Source organism: Phyllobates terribilis, unplaced genomic scaffold, assembly GCF_046119375.1.
Source record: "Phyllobates terribilis strain yellow unplaced genomic scaffold, ASM4611937v1 Scaffold_9__5_contigs__length_417890890, whole genome shotgun sequence".
Lineage (NCBI taxonomy): Eukaryota > Metazoa > Chordata > Amphibia > Anura > Dendrobatidae > Phyllobates > Phyllobates terribilis.
In genome coordinates this window covers 116,528,848-116,551,514 of record NW_027362769.1, presented here as the reverse complement: position 1 = coordinate 116,551,514, position 22,667 = coordinate 116,528,848, and the positions used below count along the sequence as shown (strand labels likewise).

Genomic DNA, 22,667 nt, shown 5'->3' with positions numbered 1-22,667 from the left:
ACATGGAGACAGAAGATGTAGTGCAAGCAAAAATAAGAAATATTGCAATATTTCATCAGTAAAATTAGCTTCCTTCCCCACTTGTGAGCCTTTTCTTCTCCATGACTGCATCTTGAACTTACTGAGGGATCAGATTACCACTGTTTACTGAAGTTTATGAAGTGGGAGGGAGGAACGAAGTGAGCGAAAGAGACAGAGACACACCAATCATATTGCTGCTTTGTAGTAAATGTTTGATCTCACCCCAGAGCTGCATTCACACTGTTCAGGACTGCTGTATAATATAATCCATGCTGATGTTGCTTCTAGAAATGTGATACATGGAGACAGGAGAGCAGGAATACCTCATATTTGTGTGTGCACTGTATGGGAGACATCATAACAGTTAATCTCCACCCACTAGCTCAGAGACAACCGAAAATTAGAGAGAGATCCTGCAAGAGGGTAAAATTCAGGAAATGTCATATTATGGCCAGAAATAAGTGTTATTCCTCATATACCCACACAACAAACTTTCCGAAAGTCATCTAAGTAGTCAGGATAATCTTTAAATCTTACAATTAAATAAAATATTACAATGTACTATTTGGCAACCACCTGTCTGGATTCCGATACTACTCTACAGTTTTGGCATCCAGAAAAAGAGAAACTTGCCTCTAGAAATATAAGAGAAAGGATTGATGATGGCTAGACTATATGTACATTGTACAAGAAATCTGCCTGAAATTCTTACTGACATTGAGTAATGAACAATCCGCCGACTGTAGCTGTATACTAATTGTTATATGTTTCCCTAGCAGTCTCATAGTAACAGGGAATAACTGCACACCTATTACACTACTTGTAGATCAGTGGATGGAGTCAGGTCAGATGTTCCCTGCCCTGTCAGATGTTTAGCATTTTCTTTTTTCCTTCTAGTATGGTGAGAAGTCGTGTATATTGTTGTAGCCGGCATTCTACAGCTGCCAGTCTTATAGATCACCGGCCACCTTATAACATATGCTGCTCAGCTAAACATGGACACGCCAGCTCTTTGCTCAGCTGTTGTTTTAGCAGCTGACTGTCGTGGTGCGGTATAGCAGGGGTGTGACAATTCTGTGGCGGAATTAAGTGGAAAAAGATTACTTATAGGTGAGTGAATTGTAAAAGAAAAGAAAAAGCTTTAAAAGGAGTTTCCCCAACTTTTCCTTAGAATAGGCCACCGATATCACATCTTTGGGGTTTCACTCTCATCTCCCTCATTATTATGTTTTGCTTATATAGCACCAGCGCTTTACAGACATCATCACTGTCCCCATTGGGGCTCACAATCTACATTCCCTATCAGTATGTCTTTGGAGTGTGGTAGGAAACCGGAGAACCCGGAGGAAACCCACACAAACAAAGTAGCAGTGCTAACCACTGAGCCACTGTGCTCACTGATAAAAAGGATGCAAAGTGCAATAGGGTCTTATCTGATCAATGTAGTTGATTACTGTAATCTGCTCATCTGCAAGGGTTGTGTGTTACAACCACAATTGTAGCATAGTTGTCAGCCACTGCAACATCCATAGGAAGGTTTGCAATGTATGAAGAGCCAGGACAAGTGGACTTCGAGCGAGCTGCCGATTTAAAAACTGATCCGAAGACAAAATAAGGTGTTTTATTGTCAAATCCAACTTCATCTCCTGAGGTTGTTCTGAGAAAGGAGTCAGTTTTTACTCTAAAACACTACACTGACAATAAACCACCTTAAATAATTTCGTCTCCGGATCCGTTTTTAAATCGTCAGCGCAATTGAAGTCCACTTGTCCTGGCTCTTCATACGTTGCAAACCGTGACTACAGGGGCTGTGGTACTGCCAAATGTACGGTGATGGTCCACTTGTCCTTCATTCAGCTCTTTATGGGACACCAGCAATATGAAATGAATGTCCTGTCCCAGCCGAGCCAAGGTTTCCCAGGAGTCATCAGTTTCCCTGAGCCCTGATCAAGGGATTCCCCAGCTGACAGCAATAATATCTGTCACTTGGATAGTAGGTAATGCAAACTGATTTCAGCCTGCTTAAAAATGCTTTGAAAAAAATACTTGTGTGCCAAAATATAAGCAGAAATTCACTCCAAACTTTTCAGATCGATCACGTGTGCAAATTGTGGAAGTGAGTTCTTTGTGCAGCTCCATGCACTCGTCAAAGCGGACAGGTGCAGAGGTTGCCTGCTGTTTACTTGCAGTAGTCTTGTTCAGACTTGAGTTTGTTGCAATTTTTTTTTCCAAGTGGATTAGAAGTCCATATGAAAAACCACTAGTGTGACTACAATTGGTCCATGTGCTGTCTGTTGTGCACATGGACCGAAAAAATGTTCAAACGTACCCTCCTAAAACGCGCTACTTGTCCCAACACCAAGCATTTTTTGAGGCAGAAATGGCATTCAGGTTTGCCAAGGGATGGAAATATTTTCAGGGGTTCCCCTGGGTTAAGAGGTTTAGGGATCACTGGCATATCCTAAAAATGACCATCAGAACCTTGTGCCTTCCTTTTAAAAATGCGGCAAAGCAAGTATGGATAGTGTCTGGTCAATGAGGAAATACATCTGGCTGAAATCAGCTTACTGACCGTCTCAAACATAAATCTAAAGTATCTAAGATCAGAGAGGGACATGGAAACAATTGCTACCATGCCCAGCAATCCAAAACTGGAGAGTTGTCAAATCTCCTTGTGGTATGATGCTGTCTGTTCAGATACATTTGTGATTTCACTGCTGCAGATCCTTTATTTAGAGGCAACTAAATTTAGAAACATTGTCAGTGACTTTTGCTGCCAACATACATGACATTACTCTCTAGAGACGCACATTATAGAGCAACATACCGAAAACAGATAAGTCTGACATCAGCTGTCGAACAACCATAATTGATGAGAAAAAAAACAAACAAATATAGGTGCAATGTTCCATTTGCAAAACAATTCTGGGTTCTTTCCACCCTAATCCGGTTTCATAATTATAACATTTTCAGTCCAAGTACAGATCACGATGTCCAAACTGGCTGCGGGACTCGACCCAAACTCAACAGCATCAGATAGGTCTATAAAGCTGTTGAGTTTGGGTCAGATGTCCTGGCGCCGGTCCGAATATCATGGTCCAAGTGAATGACAAAAGTGCAAAACTGGCACTGGAGAAGTAAAAAAAAGCCCTCTGATAGAGTACGATGAGGCTAATTTAATTATAGGCAAACAATTCTTGATAAATGAAGCACATTTTTGGAAAAAAATCAAAACGGCAATAGCCATGTGCTGACAAAGATGTGCACTATCATTGTGGTTTGTCCTGATGAAGAATTGTGTTACTTCGAAATGCTTTGACCAATAAACCGCATTTCTACATATCTTGTCTCCTGCTTATCGCTGGACCATAGGCAGCGCAGATTTCAATCCACTCTTCTCCAGCTTTATATGTTCTTCACACCGTGGATCTGCAGCAGCATTTTTCTAATATTTTCGAGGGGTTGTGACTTCCTAACCCAAACAGGTGAGCATACCTGCCCTTTTTCTCCCTGTTTTTCTCTCAAAACCCTATTGCACTTATTGTCTTTCCAGCTTCTCTTATTTTCTGGCTGTGGGAGGCTAGTCCTCATCCCAAAAAGCTCTGCAAAAATGTTTTTGAACCAAGGCACGAATGGAGGAAAAAAGTCACAAATTATTCTGCAAATATGGTTAAAATGTCAAACTTCGCTGGAAAGGAAGTCCAAGTTATCCAAAGTTTCATATTTAGACTCTTTGTTTCATCACATGAACATCAGAAAACCATTTTTCAGACAGAAGCCCCAACATAACGTTGATGTGGATTGGACCCCGCCTAATTTGTTTTGCACATCTGTACATATACCAAGGTATAAACCATTGAGCTATCTAGTTCTGAATCGAACAGCCTTATCTTTATAAAGAATATACAATCCCCATAGACAGAAATACATTTTTCTACAGTTAAATATCTGCATTTGCACTATATAGGACATTCATATGCTTTGCGAATTAGATAAATGATTGTGCTTGAATAGTCAATGCAATGTTTCCTTATTGATGTACATAGAAATAAGGTTATGTTCACAACTTGCAGATTTGTTGCAACTGTTTCATACATCTGAATGTGGTTTACAAAAAAAACTATGCACGTGGCGCAGAACGTGTCCCATGCACATGCATCAAGCGGATTTTCTGCAACAAATCTACCATATATGAACATCTATAGTTTAATTTTGAAACTCAGTATGACTTTAAAGAGAATAGCATGCAAAATGTTATAGTATCATTGCAAGAGTTTTACAAAGATATCTTCCCCCTAGTAACAACCAAAATCTACAGTTGTTTCTTTCAATCTGTGACAGCTGCAGGGGCCATTCCTCTTTCCAAATTGGCCAACGTGAATTCCATATTGTAAGAGCCTGTACCTATATTTAGCTGGTAGGCTTAAATTGCAGAGAGTTTAAGCTTGGCACAGTTCATAGATCAGTCCTTTTACTGCTTGACTTGGGAGCTGACAACAGCTAAGGCCTTTCTGCTTTCTCCCTCGAGCCCCCTGCTCTTCAAAAAAAGATGGATCCCACCCGGGAACTAAAAGAAGAACTTCGGCTTTATCAATCTACTCTTCTACAGGATGGGCTGAAAGAACTTCTAGATGAAAATAAGTTTGTTGATTGCTTCCTGAAAGCTGGAGACAAAAGTATACCTTGTCACAGGTTGATCCTTGCAGCATGTAGTCCTTACTTCCGGGAGTTCTTCTTGTCTGATGAAAGCGAAGAGAAGAAAAAGAATGTGGAGCTGGACAATGTTGACCCAGCTGTGATGGAAGCCATTCTTAAGTACCTATACTCTGCCGATATTGACCTTAACGATGGCAATGTCCAGGATATTTTTGCATTGGCCAGTCGTTTCCAGATCCCATCTGTCTTCACCGTATGTGTCACCTATCTCCAGAGGCGCCTATCGCCTACTAATTGTCTGGCTATCTTCAGGTTAGGTCTCCTTTTGGACTGTCCACGTCTTGCAGTCACTGCACGGGACTATGTGTCTGATCGATTTAGTCAGATATGTAACGAAGAGGACTTTCTGCAGCTTGCTCCACATGAATTGATAGCCGTTATTTCTAGCGATAGTTTAAATGTTGAAAAAGAAGAAACTGTTTTCGAGGCCGTGATGAAATGGGTCAGGACGGATAAGGAGAACAAAGTGAAAAGCCTGGCCGAGGTCTTCGACTGCATTCGATTTCGTCTTATGACCGAAAAATATTTTAATGATCGTGTAGAAAAGGAGGAGTTGCTTAAAGGAGATCCTGAAATCCAGAAAAAGATTAAGGCTATTAAAGATGCTTTTGGAGGCAAACTGCCCGAACCAACCAAAGAGGCAGTAGATGGTGATGTTGGGGATGAAGACTTACTTCCTGGATATCTCAATGACATTCCTAGACACGGCATGTTTATCAAAGATCTTATCATAATGGTCAGTGACACGGCTACAGTGGCCTATGATCCACTAGAAAATGAATGCTACTTGGTAGCTCTATCCGAGCAAATTCCAAGAAATCATTCCAGTATCGTCACCAAATCTAAGCAAGTGTACGTCATTGGTGGTCTGTATGTGGATGAAGAAAGTAAGGATAATCCTTTACAGTCCTACTTCTTCCAGGTACGTAGAATTGATGTGACTGTCTTGTATTTACTAGCATTCAAAGTTTTTATTTTTTGGGTTTACCCATTTTAATTCTTGTCTCCTTTCCATCGTAGTTTATGTAATAAACAAAAGATACATGAATTTTAGTCATACTAGATGGCAGAGATAATTTAAGGAAATTGGTCCAGTTATCACACATCCAGAGGATCAATCCCTGGTGGTCTGGCTGCGGGGACCACCACCGGTCCTGAGGTTGGGGTCCTGTATTCCTCTGTGCGAATGGAGCAATGGCCACGCATTGACAACGTCACAGACATGGCAGAGCACTGTACTCAGTAACCACCAATTAGTCCCATAGATAGTGAATACAATGATGGCCAGCATGCATGTCCATCTCTCCATTCAAATAGGTGGCCCCCAAAAAAACATTCTCATGATCAGTGGTGGTCCCCTTCTTCAGACCCCAAACACTCAGGCCCCTTGGGGCCGATTCATTAAGATTGGGAATTAAGTTGTACATTCCAGTGTTAAACATGGGGCTCACTGGAGTACAATGCGCCTAATTCATTAAGCGGGGTATGCTGCTTATTGATTTAGGTGCAAGTGTTAACCGGCATGCACAGGGACTGGAGTACATTTCTAGAGTAAGTTACGCCACCAACGTGGTGTAACTTATGATTGGCATAGTTGGCCGTAACTGGCGTGTAAATGCCAAATATTGCAACATTTTTGTGCCAGACTTTTACCATAAACATCTTAAAGAATCAGCCCCTTAGCATCTTTCTTGTGGACAGGTTTGAAGGTGCTACAGTGGGATGACGCCTTTAAAGTAAATATTTACCTTTTAACTCTATATTTTTGGGTTTAACATGCTATATTGATTGATATTCTAATATATATTTAGAGCTTTCTTTGTTTGTTTTTTTTCTGATACAAAGCTATCCAAGTTATAATCCAGGTTGTTGGCATCACCATTGCGGAAACAGTCGTAGACAAACTCGTCAACATTTCAGTCGGCCAACACACAAAGTGCCACCCATGTTACATCCGTGTGCTGTCTATGCCCATCATGTAGGAAGTAGTTAAGAAGAACTCCAGCACCTTCTCCGTATCCATCACAAGAAATGTAAAGTTAAAACGTCCATTTTATTAGTTCCATTAAAAAAGCGCCATATGTAAGGCAGACCTTACGCGTTTCGAACCAAACAAGGGTTCTTAATCATGATTTGAACCCTTGTTTGGTTCGAAACGCGTAAGGTCTGCCTTACATATGGCGCTTTTTTAATGGAACTAATAAAATGGACATTTTAACTTTACATTTCTTGTGATGGATACGGAGAAGGTGCTGGAGTTTTTCTAAACTACTTCCTACTGCTTCTCATCCCTGGACTTGCTACCAAGGATTTCCGTGCACCAGTGGACCCTTATGGTATATGCATGGTAGGCTGAAATTTCCCTTTTTTTCCTTATATACCTATGCCCATCATGGGTGTGCAAATTCGGCCTCAGCTGGTAAAATAATTTCATTAAAAAATGATGAATCCACTGACCAAAAAAAAAAGAAATTTTATGGGCAGGTTTTTGTTTTTTTTAGAATTTTGGCACAGGGCTATTTCCCTTGCATAGGCAGAGGGATGAGGATCTTTAGACTGACTATTAAGGTCCCGGTAAGCAGGAATTAAACTATATGTATAGTACAAAGAGTTTAAATTCATGCATTATCCCATGTCGTCATTTGACATAATCCTTGAAGTAGAATTTTGGCTTCTGGTGACCAGTTTGAGGTTTTCTTTCCATTTATTCATTCATTTTCCAAAACCATGAGTTCTGCGCTGCAAAAGTCTGAGAACAAGACTTTAGAAGGCTTTTATAGATGCCATGGTCCATCATTGTGTGTGTGTTGCTGGCTGTAGGCAGAACTGTCCAAGGGCTAGACAAGGCCCAAATTAGCTAAAAATCTGAGTATGTTTTGCAATCAGGGCAGTGATTTAAGATATTAAGAAATGATATTAGATGGTGGTCAGAAGTTCCGACCCATCTCAGGGATACAGAGGAGAGGTCAATGCTGCCAAACTATGGGAAGATCAATGGATCACGTCAAAAATTAACACAATTCAGTTGTTTTCTTTTACCCATAAACATTAAAGGTTTATAACTAGGTTGGTCTCATTTTTATTCTTCAGGAGTGCACCGCTCTCTTGCCTCGTGGGTTTCTGATTGCCAGGGACGGTCCTCTCCTGATCGATTGACAGTTCGGAATGGCATCATCATTGCGCTTCTGATCCAAACTACGTGCTCTCTGATGCTGTGAGCAGAGGTAACGTTGCCTCTGCAGCATTGGAAGAGCCCAGTGGAATGCAAGCTGGCCGGATCATGCAATCTACACAGCTTCAGAGCAGCGCTTATAAGCTCTATAGCAAAAAGCTTGTAAGCGCTGTGCTCCTTGCTTTGGAGACTGGCCACCACTAATAGACTGCTGTAGTGGCTGGTATCTTTGGCAATGAGCCATAAACAAAATTAAAAATCCCTCTTCATGAGCACAGAGAGCATTTTTAATAAATTGCAAAGTTACTTTATGGGCTAATTGTGTTACATTGGTAACTGTGGTCAAGGAACTATTATCTATCACATATATTGCTAATAACTCTTCACACAGATAGATTTTGTGGGGACTAACTCTCCTTATAGGGAACCTGTGCAAGATGTAGGGACAGAGACCCTGATTCCAGCGATTTGTCACTTAGTTTATCTGGTGCAGCAGTTGTGAAAGAATCCCTGTTGTCTCTGCTGCAGATCTCGGAATGCTGAGCTGTGTATAACCCCGCCCACACCACTCATTGGCTGCTTTATGTGTACACTGTATATTGACAGAAAGCTGCTAATCAGTGGTGGGGGCGTGGCTGGACCAGGCCACAGGAAACAACTAGTCCTGTAGTGATAATCTCCTGCTGATAAAACACTGATTGTATTAAAACAGCAAAACACAGCCCAGTAAGTGACACATCCCTGGAATCAGACTCTCGGCCTCTATATCATGCTGCTCTTAGATTGCATATTACAAGCCCGCTGACATATTCGATTTAAAGGGGCTGGCTGAGTATGGAGTCTTATTGGCAATGCTTCTCAGGAGAAAAATAAGCAAACTAGAAGAAAGAAAATCTCCCAGGTGCCATCTATTATAGAGGGGAGTGTTGTGATATGGTTTCTTTCTTCTTCTAAAGAGAGCTAATTTGCAAACAACTACAGAAAGTATATAGGTCACATTACGATGTAATATACAGGTTTATATCTTTCCTTTTCTTCTGTATTGCAGCTGGACAGCATTGGTGGGGAATGGATCGGACTGCCGCCACTACCATCGGCCAGGTGTCTTTTTGGCCTGGGTGAGGCCGAAAACTGTATCTATGCCATTGCTGGCAAAGACCTACAGTCTGAAGAGTCACTCGATACAGTGTATTCTTATGATGTTAAGTATGTTGTATATAGTTACCAAGCCCTTTACTATTTGGCTCTTTACCTCTGAAATGTTAGTAAGTTTCTTTATACCCTTTCAGATTAGTGGCTTGGAAGGAGGCAAATAAGCTTCCCATCAAGGTTTATGGGCATTCTGTAGTGTCACATAATGGACTGATCTATTGTTTGGGAGGAAAAACAGATGACAAGTAAGTGTACGGTGCGATGTAAAGGAGCATGGACTACCCCATGATGACGATAGGACTTACATGCCAACTTTTTGAGTTGTCTATCGAAATGTTATTGGAGGGTCATGCCCTCTTTTTGAAGCCAAGCCCTTCAAGACCATTCTTTTTCCAGGGTGGGGGGGTTAGGTGTCACGTGGGAGATTTTTCAACTCATCAGGGAATCTTGGAGACTTCCCCTTCTTCCAGGAGCCTCACGCTTGTTTTGTGAAAGTTGGCAATTATGTCGCCATAGACATACTATAAAATAAGTTGCTTTCTACTCCAACAGTTTTGGCAAAAGTTTCCTATGAAGGTTTCTTAAGATGCCCTATAGTGTTGGCAGTTGGCATCAAAACCTATAGACTCCAATCACCAACTTGGTCCATTTGGTATTGGATGGTCACGTTTACAAGACTATATAAAAATTTTGGGACAAAATGGAGATCTTCTTGTGATACAACTAGAGATCATAGTAAGGCCAATGAACCTGAGATTTTTTTTTCATGTTTCAGGAAATGTACTGGAAGATTTTTTGCATACAACCCCAAGAAAGGGGAATGGAAAGACCTTCCTCCGATGAAAACCGCTCGCTCCATGTTTGGCGTCGCTGTCCATAAAGACAAGATCTACGTCGCTGGTGGTGTCACAGAAGACGGACTGACCGCAGCAGTGGAAGCCTATGATATTCCCACCAAAAAGTGAGTCACAGAGACAGATGCTTGTACTTTTCCTACATATCTCAATAATTCTCAGATATGACCATTAGGACACCCAGTGTTGTAATACGACAGCATGAAACAGCAAATGTTGCAGTGTTTCAGCATTTCAGAGCCTGGGATGAGATTAGGATGACTAGTCCAAGAGACATGTTCCTGGTGGCTTCTCCCCACTCCACTCGCACAGTCTAGAGGAGCGCGGCACCAAGAAGCTGCCATTGGACTATCTTGGACTAGGCACTTATACAGTCTTGGACTAGGCATCCAGCTTGCATCATCCCCGGACGCCTTTTGTTACGTTGCAATATGGATGCCATAATGGAGGTGGCCTCTGAATCATGCTGCTCGTGGCTCAGTAGCGTGAATCACCTGATGTGTTCCCCTTAAAGGCCCATAAGGATATTTGCACCCAACCTCTTTTCAGGCGAATTCTCCCTGGAAAGAAAAAACCTGAAGGTGTGAACTGGAACATAAATTGATGTGCATGCAAAATGTAACTGCATGTTCACACAAGGCCATTAGACAAAGAGAAACCAAAGACAAGAAAAATACCCAAATGATTAAAAGTAAATGTAAAAATCGCACTGTGCAAAAATAATAATAAATAATAAAGGGTATTTAGTTAACATAATTTTGATCAAAATAATGTAAAAGCTGTCCCGCCACGTCACGGCATCCCTTGTGGGACAGTCCTAACTCTAATATTAAAAACCTTACCATTTGTCAAGTGACATACATATGGACAAGGACAGAGAGACTGGATCCCTGGTGCAAGCATAAAACAGAGGCAGGATCAGCGTCCCAGCCCAGACAAAGGGCGGCCACACCCTTTTATATGCACTCAAGCATACTAACTGCAAACTGGAACATAAATTGATGTGCATGCAAAATGTAACTGCATGTTCACACAAGGCCATTAGACAAAGAGAAACCAAAGACAAGAAAAATACCCAAATGATTAAAAGTAAATGTAAAAATCGCACAGTGCAAAAATAATAATAAATAATAACCTGCCTGAAAAATGCTCAATAAACGACCTGCTGTGCTCATATTTTTCTGCTTCTTTTAACTATTTAAGGCTTTGAAAGCTAAAAGAACTGACCAGTCCATTCTTCTGGTGGCTTCTGTTTGAAAGCTGTTCACTAGTTTATATATAATTTAAAAAAAAAAAGACATCGACGGCAAAGGTGCTGCAAAATTGACAGAAGAAATTCCAACGAAGACAATTCTGGAAAAACTCCACCAACATTTTCCCAAAGTGTCTTCATACAGCAAAAACCGCAGTGGGTCTATAAGATGTTGTTTGCACATACTGTGCTCTAAGGCTATGTTCACACATCATGTTTTTTTCAGCATTTTTGATGCTTTTTTTAATGCAAATTTTCAGCTGCGTTTCACAGTACCAGCAAAGTCTATGAGATTCCAGAAATCTCATGCAAACATCATGTTTTTTTTTTGTTCAGGATTTTGTGCTTTGCATGTTTTTTTTGCAAAATAGAGCATGTCACTTTTTTCAGCGTTTTTCAGTGTTTTTTCACCCATTGGAAGTAATGGGTGGTGAAAAAAAACGCTGAAAAAATGCACCACAAAATAAGCAAAAAAGCAAGAAACATCCTGAACAACCTCCTGGTAAGAGATCAGGTTTTGCTGCAGAAAGAAAAACGCTGACAAAAACCATGATGTGTGAACATAGCCTAAGGCTGTGAGTAAATGGAATCTTATTGCTTAATTTTCGGATCAGAAACGACAAGTTTTTGACGAGTTTTGAATAAGGATTTGGAGAGTTTCCACTCAGTTCCTTCTTTAAAACCTCTTAAAAAAAACCCTCTGTGTGCACAAAGCCTTACACAGCAACGTCCTCTAGCAATGTGTGAAAAGTCAGACCTGCAGCAGCGTTTATCTGTAAAGGAGTTGTCTTACCAGTCATATAATGGATATAAAACTTCACAGAACATCCTGGGTAGTTATCAGTTACCACTGAAGATGAAGCCAAGCCGAGAGATAAGTGATGAGCGGCTACAAAAGAAAAAGGGTCATGATGCCTTGTAATAGCCTTCCTGGCAAATCTATATGAGTGACACATCCTACAGTAATCCCGAGGTGAAACCTGACCGCATCCACATCTAGGCATCCATGAAACCCTTGGCTTTTGGCTCTTGGGATTTGTAGACAGGACACAATGCTCTCACCGGGACTGGTGGAAAGATGAAATCAATATAATGGAAAACTTCAAAGCAAACATTGCACATAGAAAGCTCTACAAGTTCTTGAATAATTGTTTTATTTTTATCCAGCAAGTCCGCACGCTTTCCAGACTGATAGTGAGTGCAGCTTTTCTGCAGCATCATTCGAGGACCGATCGCGTCACCTTTCACTTTATGCCTTTTTTTTCCCCCCCAGATGGGAAGCAATACCCGAATTCCCACAGGAAAGAAGCTCCATAAACTTGGTCACTTCAGCGGGATCTCTGTACGCAATCGGAGGATTTGCGATGGTTCAGCTGGAATCAAAAGAATTCGCACCTTCAGAGGTCACAGATATATGGAAGTAAGTAGAGCCGACTTCAAAGTGAAGAACGCAGATCTACAGAGAGCAGGCTTTATCATATCTATGGACCACTGTCTATGCTGTGAATGTCTGAAAGTTGTGGGGGGTCTAACTGTCAAACCCCATTTATTATCCTCTCTGCAACTGGGCAGAGACTGGAGAGAGAGGTTGTAACACGTGTGTGGGTCTCTCCATGAAAGTCTATAGAAGTTATGGAAATTGACAATCACGCTTATTTACCAGAGTAAAATATACTTTTTCCAAAGTTGGGTTTAGCAATATGAGAAACAACATAAGACAATGTACAATTAGGTATAGTAAGGCTAGGACTACACGGGGAAGCTCCATCCTCAAGAAGAACGTTCCTACCAAAGAGCAAAACTCTACAGACGTGCCATATTCTGTATTTTAGCGCATTTGTGCATTTCTGGTCTGGGACGTGCATGTGGGTAATTGTGAAATTGTGGGATTTCTTCTGAGACGGCATGATATTCAGTGAACCATACACACCAAGTGCTGATTCTTTATAGTTGGATACTTTTCAATGCTGTGATTTGTTGCAAAAATGATGCCAAACAATCCATTTTATACATGTGAATAAGGTTGTTTTGTGTATGTGCATGGATTTCTGCAAACTCCATTCAGATGAGTAAGACTATGGGCTCGTGTACATGACCATATTTTCAGTCCTAGTGTGATCCGACAAAACATCAGCTCCCACTCGGACCAATGTTATTCTAAGGGGCCGTGCATATGGCTTGTTTTTTTCCTTGGACCAAGATGGTCCAGGGAAATAAATGCAGCATTCTCGAGTTGGATCCAGTTATTGGACCGCACTTGGCCATGCAATTCCGTGAGCCCGTGGAAACTATCGGTCTGCACATCTGAAAGCGTCCGATTTTCACAGACTGACAGAATGGAGAAAATGGAGAAATTTTTGTCTTCATCTTGTCCTCATCTGAGAAAATTGGATCAGATCGGCCTGATTTTCTCAGATGAGAGAGAATACGCTGGTCTGTACCTGTACTTTTACAGACAAATCTGCTGCCTGTGAACTTCCCTGAGGGTTTGATATTGGCTCTACCCACTAGGCTGGTTTCACGAGTCCAAAATACATGGCAAGAATACGGGCCAGGATGTCCGGAGCGGCCACAGGTCTCCTAACCCAAACAGTATGGTCTCATCAGGAGAACCAAGATTGGTCTAGACATCGATGACATATTGGTACCATGAATGTCAGATGTGTGAATCCGGCCTTACGAATACGATGGTAGTATAGTATTATATGAACGATCATTGGTCATGGCTGACACTTATAGCTCATGTTGGATGTTGTCTTATAATATAGTAGAGTACAGTTACGATTATCACTTGGGTTAACAACTTTTTTTTTTTTTAGGATAATTGTCAAAAAGTAGTGTTGCCCTTCTGTGTGACTGTAGTAGTCCATATCCCCTGGACTGGTTTGGGGGATCATTCATACAAGCAATATAGCATATTACTTGCCTAATTATGCAATGCGATTCCCAACCTTCACTTTTTTTTTTTTCAAAATCTGCACAGAATTTTTATTTTTTGCTTTTTTTTGTAATCCATGATTACCGTAATTTATTTTTGGTGTGTATTTTACCCATTCATGTCAACAGGGACCCTAAATCTGGAGGTTAAACTGCTGACCTGGCATCATTTTGTCACATTTGTGTATATGTTTCCACAACAAAAACCTCCATAAATACCTAGATATATGTGTGGAAAATATGCGGATGCGGAAACCAACACGTAAAACCTGCACCAAACACACAAAGTGTGAATCTACTCTAAGGGGGTTATCTCCCAAAAACAACCTATAGTTAAACAGAAGCTGACTCGGCGATCAGTTGATCACTGCAGATCTGGGTTTTCTAACCCCTGGTGATTGGCGTCTGGCTATACATCTTCCCTGCTTGTTGGCCATTAAAATTAATGGTTATGTAGTATGCAAAAATACTGCCTATGGCCTTAGGATGGTCAGGTGTGCTGTACATTGTAGAGCCCCCATTCACATTGGACTAACGTCGGCTGAACCTGCTGAAATCAACAGGCATCGTTGATAGTCTAATGTGTATGGGACCCCCCGACAGATGATAGTGGGGAAGATAAGGATCTGCCGTATCCGATTTAGGACTGCTGACCCTTTTGTTCTCATTGAGATAAGCCACTGCAAGGAGTCTGACAGCGACTCTCTCGTAGAGCGCTCATGGGTATGGAGGAGTCAGGAGAGATAGTCACCATTTGTCCGACAACCATCTATTCTGTTGAGACCCCTAAGCACGTGATCCATCCAAATTAAATGTCTGTGTCCCGTGTTCCTCCAGGTTTGAAGACGACAAGAAGGAATGGAGTGGGATGCTGAAGGAAAACCGATACGCCTCTGGAGCCACCTGTCTTGACTCTCGCCTTAATCTTTTTAAGCTGACAAAGCTGTAAGAATAGGATCCGGTTTACGATGAACCCATCGATTAATGTATTACAAGATTTTTGTTCATTACTAATTGTTTAAAATTAAAGGCTGTACATACATTTATAGTTAAATTAATAAAGTTTTGGAAATCAGATAATCATATTGTCACGTTTTGCATATTCACACGCTTCTTACGTATTAAGAAGGTAAGTCCTCATCTGGACATCCGTTTTTCACGTATATGTTCGATCCTTACCTGCACAGATAAAACACGCTACCATTATAGTCTATGGGGCTGCTCACATGTCTGCGTTGTTTTGCGTACCATGAGTTTTGGCCAAAAATCACAGGGACATGTATGTTTTTGAGTCTCGGATCAAAATTAGCCACTTCCAGCCTTGTGTTGTCAACTTTTAACATTGCAATGGGCAGGAGAAGCTTTGTAACTGTTTTATTACATGTTTTTGTTCGTACAAGAAAATCACTGATGAAACACTGATGGTAAAAACTGACCAAGCACTAATGAAAATTGGTGAGTTTTGTGTATGAGAAAAATCTGACTGAATGAGGCCTTAAAAGACCCAGGGGCAGGGGACTGGAACCCGGGCGAGGTATTATCTACATAGGGCAATAGAAGCCGAGGTTTGCACTGTATATGTGGTTGGAGAGTCATTAGGTACTTACGCTAATTAATGCTGAAGGCACCAGGCATTGATTAAATCCTGTAAGGCATTTTTTTTTTTAATACTGATTACCAAAATCTACTTGGTCGTAGCCCTTATCTTCTTCTCCTAGCCTCAGTTTCCAGAAGACATGTAGGCACCAGATATGTACAACGGCACAGAGATCGGGCATGTGGCTCATAAACTGCAACTTCTAGTACAAAGCAGCTGTCTAGTCTTAGGAGCAGTCTACCCGGCGAGACTCATCATGTGACATGATGACGGCGGTCTCAGGAGCAGCGTTTGATTATCTGGTCTGGCGTGATGGCATCTGCGCGGCGCACAGGTGATGTGTCGCCAGCTCGTCAAATCTGAATTCCCAGGGACAGAGTTTGATTAGCTGGCCTGGCGTGATGATGTCATTTGTGCGACACACAGGTAATGTGTCACCAGTCTGTCAAATCTGGGTTCCCAGGTACAGAAATCTGGGTTCCCAGGTACAGCGTTTGACTAGCTGGCCTGGTGTGATGTCATCTGCGCGGCGCACAGGTGATGTGTCCGCAACCAGTAAAATCTGGGTTCCCAGGAGCAGCGTTCGATTAGCTGGCCTGGCGAGATGTCACCTGTGTGGCGCACAGGTGATGTGTCGCCCGCCTGTCAAATCATAAGTCTGGGATCCCGGAGTATAAGAAAACTCGCGCAGCTTCTGTCCACAGCCAGACATTAATGACGTGGACCGTGACCAGGGGTTGCACAAAGCGATCCGACCATCTCTATAGGGAATATTAGTGAAGGGCAAAGGCTTTTTCTCATTCTTTTCCCCTATAAATGTACATGATGTATACGGTACATAATAAGTAAGTCCGAAATAACTAAAATAATGTTAATGGTTACGTAATAAAATATTTAATAGTTTTCTGTTATATGACAATAAAAATCTACAACTAGTGTGAACTATCGGCATAAATCTTCTTCCAGAGATATTGCGTCTGTAGGTCTCTTCCAGTCACCGTCAGTGGTTTCCATTCATAACTGGGAATCTGCGAGACAAATAAAATCTGATATTAGGGCCAATAATGTGGCGCATCTGAGGACTGGATGAAGATACGAATGCTCAATCTTGGTATCAGCCAGTCGCTGACTTTTTGTTTCGGGGGGATGGGTCATTTACCTTTTTTTTTTTTTTTTTACCTCGTAAACTAGATGGAGAAATATATTTTTACTTTTAATCCATTTTTTTTTTCATTTTAGGTTTGTTTTTCTGTAGATGAATATGGGGGCAGCCAACGTGCCTGAGCTGTGAGATCTACCCCCTGTTAGATGGGCTCCATGACCTGTGATCTCTGCAGCATAGGAAGTATCAGCCTAATATAAGACTTACTTGCCAGAGTGAAAATTGCAAGATTTCAGGATCACTTATAATATAGAGATTATAACATAGAAAATTAGACAAAAAATCCCATCACACACATTTGAAAAATCTGTTTAACATAACAACTTGATTTAAACAAGAAGTAATAATCTTAGTACATAAAGAGCTTAATGTTGAGGCGAGTCTGAGAAAAACATCATCTGCAATTACTTCAGTAGGCCAGAGGGGCAGCATACAGAGAGATTTCCACACGATCTGCCCTGGGCAATTCACTTTTTGAATTGGCGAACGTCTCTGTAATCTTCTAAATTTATTTTTTGTTTTCCGTAATGCCATTTACCGTATATACTCAAGTATAAGCCGGCTTTTTCAGTATATTTTTTAGGCTGAAAAAGCCCCCCTCGGCTTATAATCTGGTATATACATTCCGGTGGTGGATAGTGGTGGGGGTTGCCGCAGCGGCGGAGGAGCGGGGGACACACAGTAGCCGCTGCTGCAGCTACCACATGTGCCCGCTGCTAAAGGAAAATGAATATTCACCCTTCTCCACGCCCATGGGAATGGAGAGGAGTGAATATTAATTTATTTAATAGCGGGCGCATAGTGTCAGCAGCGCTGCAGCTCCCACTGCAGCTCAGCGATCCTCCGTGCCCGCTATTAGAGAGTATGAATATTCACCCTTCTCCACGCCCATGTTTACGTTTTTTAATGTGTGCAGTGGGGTGCCATGCATACCAGGATTGCGGATGAGGGGTGCCATGCATACCAGGATTGCGGATGAGGGGTGCCATGCATACCAGGATTGGGGATGAGGGGCGCCATACATACCAGGATTGGGGATGAGGGGTGCCATGTATACCAGGATTGGGGATGAGGTGGCCATGCATACCAGGATTGCGGATGAGGGGTGCCATGCATACCATGATTGGGGATAAGGGGTGCCATGCATACCAGGATTGGGGATGAGGGGGCCATACATACGAGGATGGGGGATGAGGGGTGCCATACATACCAGGATTGGGGATGAGGGGTGCCATACATACTCGGCTTATACTCGGGTCGGCTTATACTCGAGTATATACGGTATTAATTTATTATGACAACTTTGTTGGGTATCGTGTAAAAAGGCTGAAAGCAGATAAACATGGGTAATAGGAGTTAGTTTTTAGTATGTAGAGCACACTTTTCTAGCTTCCGAAACTCATTTATTTGTTTCAGAACTCGGGCTGCTAGTTTAATTATACATTCCCTTCAACCCCCTCATTTTAATATTTACAATAATTTTATTTTTCCTCCTCTTCTTCCGGGGACCATATCTTTATTTTTTATGACATAGATATAGCCATATGAGGCCTTGTCTTTTTTTTTTGCAAGCAGAGTTGTAGCTTTTGAAACTCCCCTCCATTCATTTTATCGTATAATATACTGGAAAATGGGAAAAAATTCCAACTGAGGTGAAATGGTGAAAAAAATTGCAATTTCACCATTGTTTCTTTGGGTTTCGTCTTTGCAGTTTTCATTGTATGGTAAAAATTATACAATTTATGTGTGTCCCTCCGAAGATGATGAATTTTACATGGTCTCACTCAATTAAAGCACCACTCCAGCGGTTTTTGTTTTTTTATTGCAGAGCTGGAGTGGTGCTACTAATCTATGTTCCCTGCCCCTAGTCTTACAGTTACCAGCCGGCGTCCTCTTTTGTTCTTGATGCCACTCCGGTCATCTTCTGCATGTTGTGACCTGCTGGATCGCTCCCATGATTGTTTGGTGATCCGGAAGTCATTAATCAATGTAAGTCTATGACAGCCAGAACGAGGATCTCATAGACTTACACCGAGAGCTTGTGACCGTTACCTCTGACTTCCAGTCAGTCAGAGGTTGTGGTCACAAGATGACGTAGTAGGACCGGAGTGGCACCGGGAAGAGCTGAAGACGGCAGCTGGCAAGTATAATATTAGAGTCAAGAGAACTTACATTAGTGGCACCACTCCAGGGCTGAAATAAATAAAAAAAACTGGAGTGGTGCTTATATTACCGATGATCTTTTTCTTCAATCACACAGTCCAATTATCCTTCTGATCACTTGGAAAGAAGCAAAGTGGGACAATAATCTTCCATTAGACTCAAACCATACTTGTCAAAACTTCTGTAACATTTGCACTGCTAACTGGCAAAAGGGCACGTTCCAACAGTCTGAACTGGACCGAATGGCGCAGAAAAGCTTTTTTAGGCAGTTTTCCTCCCGAAAAACTCACTGGGCTCGCACACGTCTACACACTTGCACATGTGAGAACATATCCTTAGAACAGAGAACTAAGGAGTGTCTTTTACTTATTATGTAGCTATGAATTCTTTGATTTGTTATCAGGTTAGAAATGCCTACACTTATGTACGGAACGCCTATATCCATGAAGGGTATAAAATAAATGGACACCAAAGAACTCCCTGGAGATTGTTGGAGATTACATGTCTGTGTATTTCTTTAGTTCTTACCCTCCGTCAACTGAAACTCCTAAGTTGGAGATAGAACTGGTCTAACAGGAAACAAGGACCAGAAATGGATGAAACTGAGATCCGGCACTGATCAGGTCCTTAATCATTCACGGTGCACTCTCCTTAGCAGACACACAACACACTTGTCAGATACAGATACAATAACCTACAATGTACCTGAATGACGTGATATCCTAATGTCTCCAAATGCCTTTTCTTCATTGCAAATTGTCCTTTTAAATGTGTATTATTGCAAAAGGCCTTGAAACTAAGCAATTCCACTGCAAATCTGTAACATAAATAATAATAAAAAAAATAATAATTAGTGTTTAAAGGGAACCTGCCACGTTGCACATGTCGTCCAATCTGTGGATCACATGGTACAGAGAAGGAGACGCTGAGCAGGATGATATATAGGTTTATTGGAAATGATTCAATATAACTTGTATTTTATTCATTGAAATCTCTTTTGTTTGTATACGTATGAGTCAAGTGGGCGGTTCTACGGGTGACTGACAGCTATTTCTGCATGCACGGTCATAAATGGGAAAAATGTTAATCAGTGAGTAGGACCGCCCATTGGACTCTTATAAATACAAACACTAGAGATTTGAATGAATAAAACACAAGTTTTACTGAAACTTTTCCCATAAAAAAATGTAAGCTCCTCCTGGTGTTTAATATTCTGCCTACAGATTAGATACACCAGATGCCATTTTTGACATGACAGGTTCCCTTTAAAGGTATTTTCCTGGATGATAATAATCATTAAACTTATCAGAGGAATCTGCTTCTTTCTCCTCCAAGACTGATCTTTCACTCGCAATTCATGGGTAAAATCTCCCAGTGAAGACAGATTTTCCCATTACGGAGATAGTAGATGACAGTTGGTGCTTTTAAATTCTATGTAGAGGGGGGAGGAGGTAGAGGCCGACACAGACATTCCGCTGCAAGCTCTCCTGAAACGTCAGTTACAGTTCTCTATAGAACTTTATGAGCACCAACTGTCATCTCCTATCTCAGTAATGGGGAAATCTGTGTTCACTGGACAGATTGTACCTGTAAATTGAGAATGAATGATCAATCCAGGGGCAGAAAGAAGCAGATTTCTCGGATAAGATATATTACAAAGTTTCTTATTTTAACGTGTACTATTGATTTATGTAGAAAGAAAATTAAAAAAATGTTTACCCTTTAACACACAAGTGTGAACTTACTGCTAAAACGTCATACTCAGATAATTATTTTAATTCTACAAGAAAAGAATCAAAACAGAATGGGACGTTTACCATTGCACTTGTGCCCAAATTTTGCTAAATTTTCTTGCTGCAAATGCCTACGCCACGTAGATTACTGTTTTACATTATTTATTATATTTTTTTTTTCTTAGTTCTTATGCCAAAACTCAAAAATGAGGAGGTAAAGCAGGCATGGCTAACCTTTATGGTGTAAAGTACAACATATCTATGATTGAATTTCCATGTGAAAGTCGCATGTTTTAGACTCTTTAGACAGTTTTCTGCCCAAATGACATATTTTAAAAGTCGCAATTTGCACAAAAAATTCAGCAAGGACTTGAGACGTTTGACACATTGGCTCTTATCTATTATTGGGGAAATATAGATAAATAAAATAAAATATGAATAAAAAGTCAAATTTATCCATCAGGTGCAACATTTTGAAGAAAAAAAAAAAAAAAGAAAGTTGGGGGAGTGACAGAGTGCAAGTTTTCAAGGTTAGAACGGGAACAAATATTCTATGGGTGTGATACAGTCCGCCTGAGCTTTTCTAAATTATCGTATAGAAGTAGATGCTGACCTCCGAGCTCCTTCCGGTGACTGACTGCCAAGTTCACACGTCGTTATTGCATTGTCCTGATCCTGGTACGGAATTGGCTTTTTATCCTTGTCCAACGTGAATTCAAAATCTAAGGGAATAAAATATATTAAGCTAATAGAGTAAGTATTTGGAAACCATCATAAAGTGTGAAAAGCATGGTTAGCTGCTTCCTTCCAGAAACAGTGCCACACCTGTCTGTAGGTTGTGCTGGGTACTGCACCTCAGCTTTACAGAAGTGAACGAGGTTTAGCTGCAATCCCACATACAATCTAAGGCCACGATCACACAACGGTAGACTCTCTGATCCCAGAGAATCGGGTCAATTATGTTAATGACACTCTGATCAAACTCTAATTTTAATCAGCATAGTGTGAGCCTATTCTCTCGGATGTGAGAATCAAAGAACGCTGTGAGGAGAAGACGGAGAGTAAAATTGCTCCATCTTCTTCATTCTGTGAGTTCGCGAAAATCAAACTGCACTCAGATGTCATATCTGGTGTAAACGCCACTTTTCTCTAGAATCCGGCGCCGTTTTTCTTTTGTTCCTGTGTTTCACCGTTCCTGAGATATGGCCCCTTCTTCCATGTATGAAAATATAGTATTGTTAGCCAAGAGGGCATTAACCTCATAGAACAATTGATGACCACACCCACTTGGCTAACAAAAGGGGAAAATATCTCAGGATTAGAGAGGTGCAGAAACAGAAGGAAAACAACGCCAGATTCTTTACACAATTTATAGTAAGTGTCAGGTCCTCTTTCTAGTGACTGATGGGGATCTCATTGGTTGTAACCCCCCAATGATCTAATAGCTATATAGACTGCATACACAGTCAGGGCTGAAATTATCCTGGGATATCTGAGCGCTCTTACATTTCCTACAACATAGGATGGTAAAATCTGCTATTTATTTGGACATTGGGGAAGTCCTTTCACAGTCGGCTGCCACCCGTGTGCATCACGTGCACACCGAGCTCTTACCTATAGAATAATAGTACGGCGTCGTCACTGAGATCTTCATATACCGTTTTCCTCCTAAAATGTCCTCTAACAAGTCCTGCAGCAGCTGGGACATGGAAGTCATCTCTGTAGAACATAAGCACATTATAATGACTTAAATCCCAACAGATTTAAAGCAGCGCTTACAAGCTCTATTGGAAAGAGCTTGTAAGAGCTGTGCTCTATGCCTAGGAGACAGGCCATCGCAGATAGCTTGCAGAAAATTATACATAAATACCACAGCACAAAGGTACTTCTAGATAGCTTGCAGAAGTG

The 22,667-nt window shown here is 41.2% G+C and overlaps 2 protein-coding genes across 5 annotated transcripts in view; one reads left to right on the top strand and one right to left on the bottom strand.

Annotated features, from left to right (window-relative positions):
• Window positions 1-4,464: 4,464 nt before the first annotated feature.
• KLHL41 (kelch like family member 41) lies at window positions 4,465-15,184 on the top strand. Its single transcript, XM_073646997.1, has 6 exons — window positions 4,465-5,659; window positions 8,958-9,115; window positions 9,199-9,306; window positions 9,837-10,022; window positions 12,441-12,587; window positions 14,942-15,184. Exons 1-6 carry the CDS (start codon window positions 4,571-4,573, stop codon window positions 15,051-15,053), a joined length of 1,800 nt encoding a protein of 599 aa, XP_073503098.1. The 5' UTR covers window positions 4,465-4,570; the 3' UTR covers window positions 15,054-15,184.
• Window positions 15,185-16,579: 1,395 nt separating this feature from the next.
• LOC141161737 (FAST kinase domain-containing protein 1, mitochondrial-like) overlaps window positions 16,580-22,667 on the bottom strand; it is a 36,195-nt gene continuing 30,107 nt past the window's right edge. For all 4 annotated transcript variants that reach the window (XM_073646995.1, XM_073646992.1, XM_073646994.1 and 1 more), the window contains 4 exons: window positions 22,374-22,478; window positions 21,373-21,481; window positions 19,732-19,843; window positions 16,580-16,729 (listed from right to left, as the gene is read on the bottom strand). In XM_073646995.1, coding sequence (XP_073503096.1) covers window positions 16,634-16,729; window positions 19,732-19,843; window positions 21,373-21,481; window positions 22,374-22,478 — 422 coding nt within the window. In that variant the 3' untranslated portion in view covers window positions 16,580-16,633. The remainder of the gene's footprint in view (window positions 16,730-19,731; window positions 19,844-21,372; window positions 21,482-22,373; window positions 22,479-22,667) is intronic.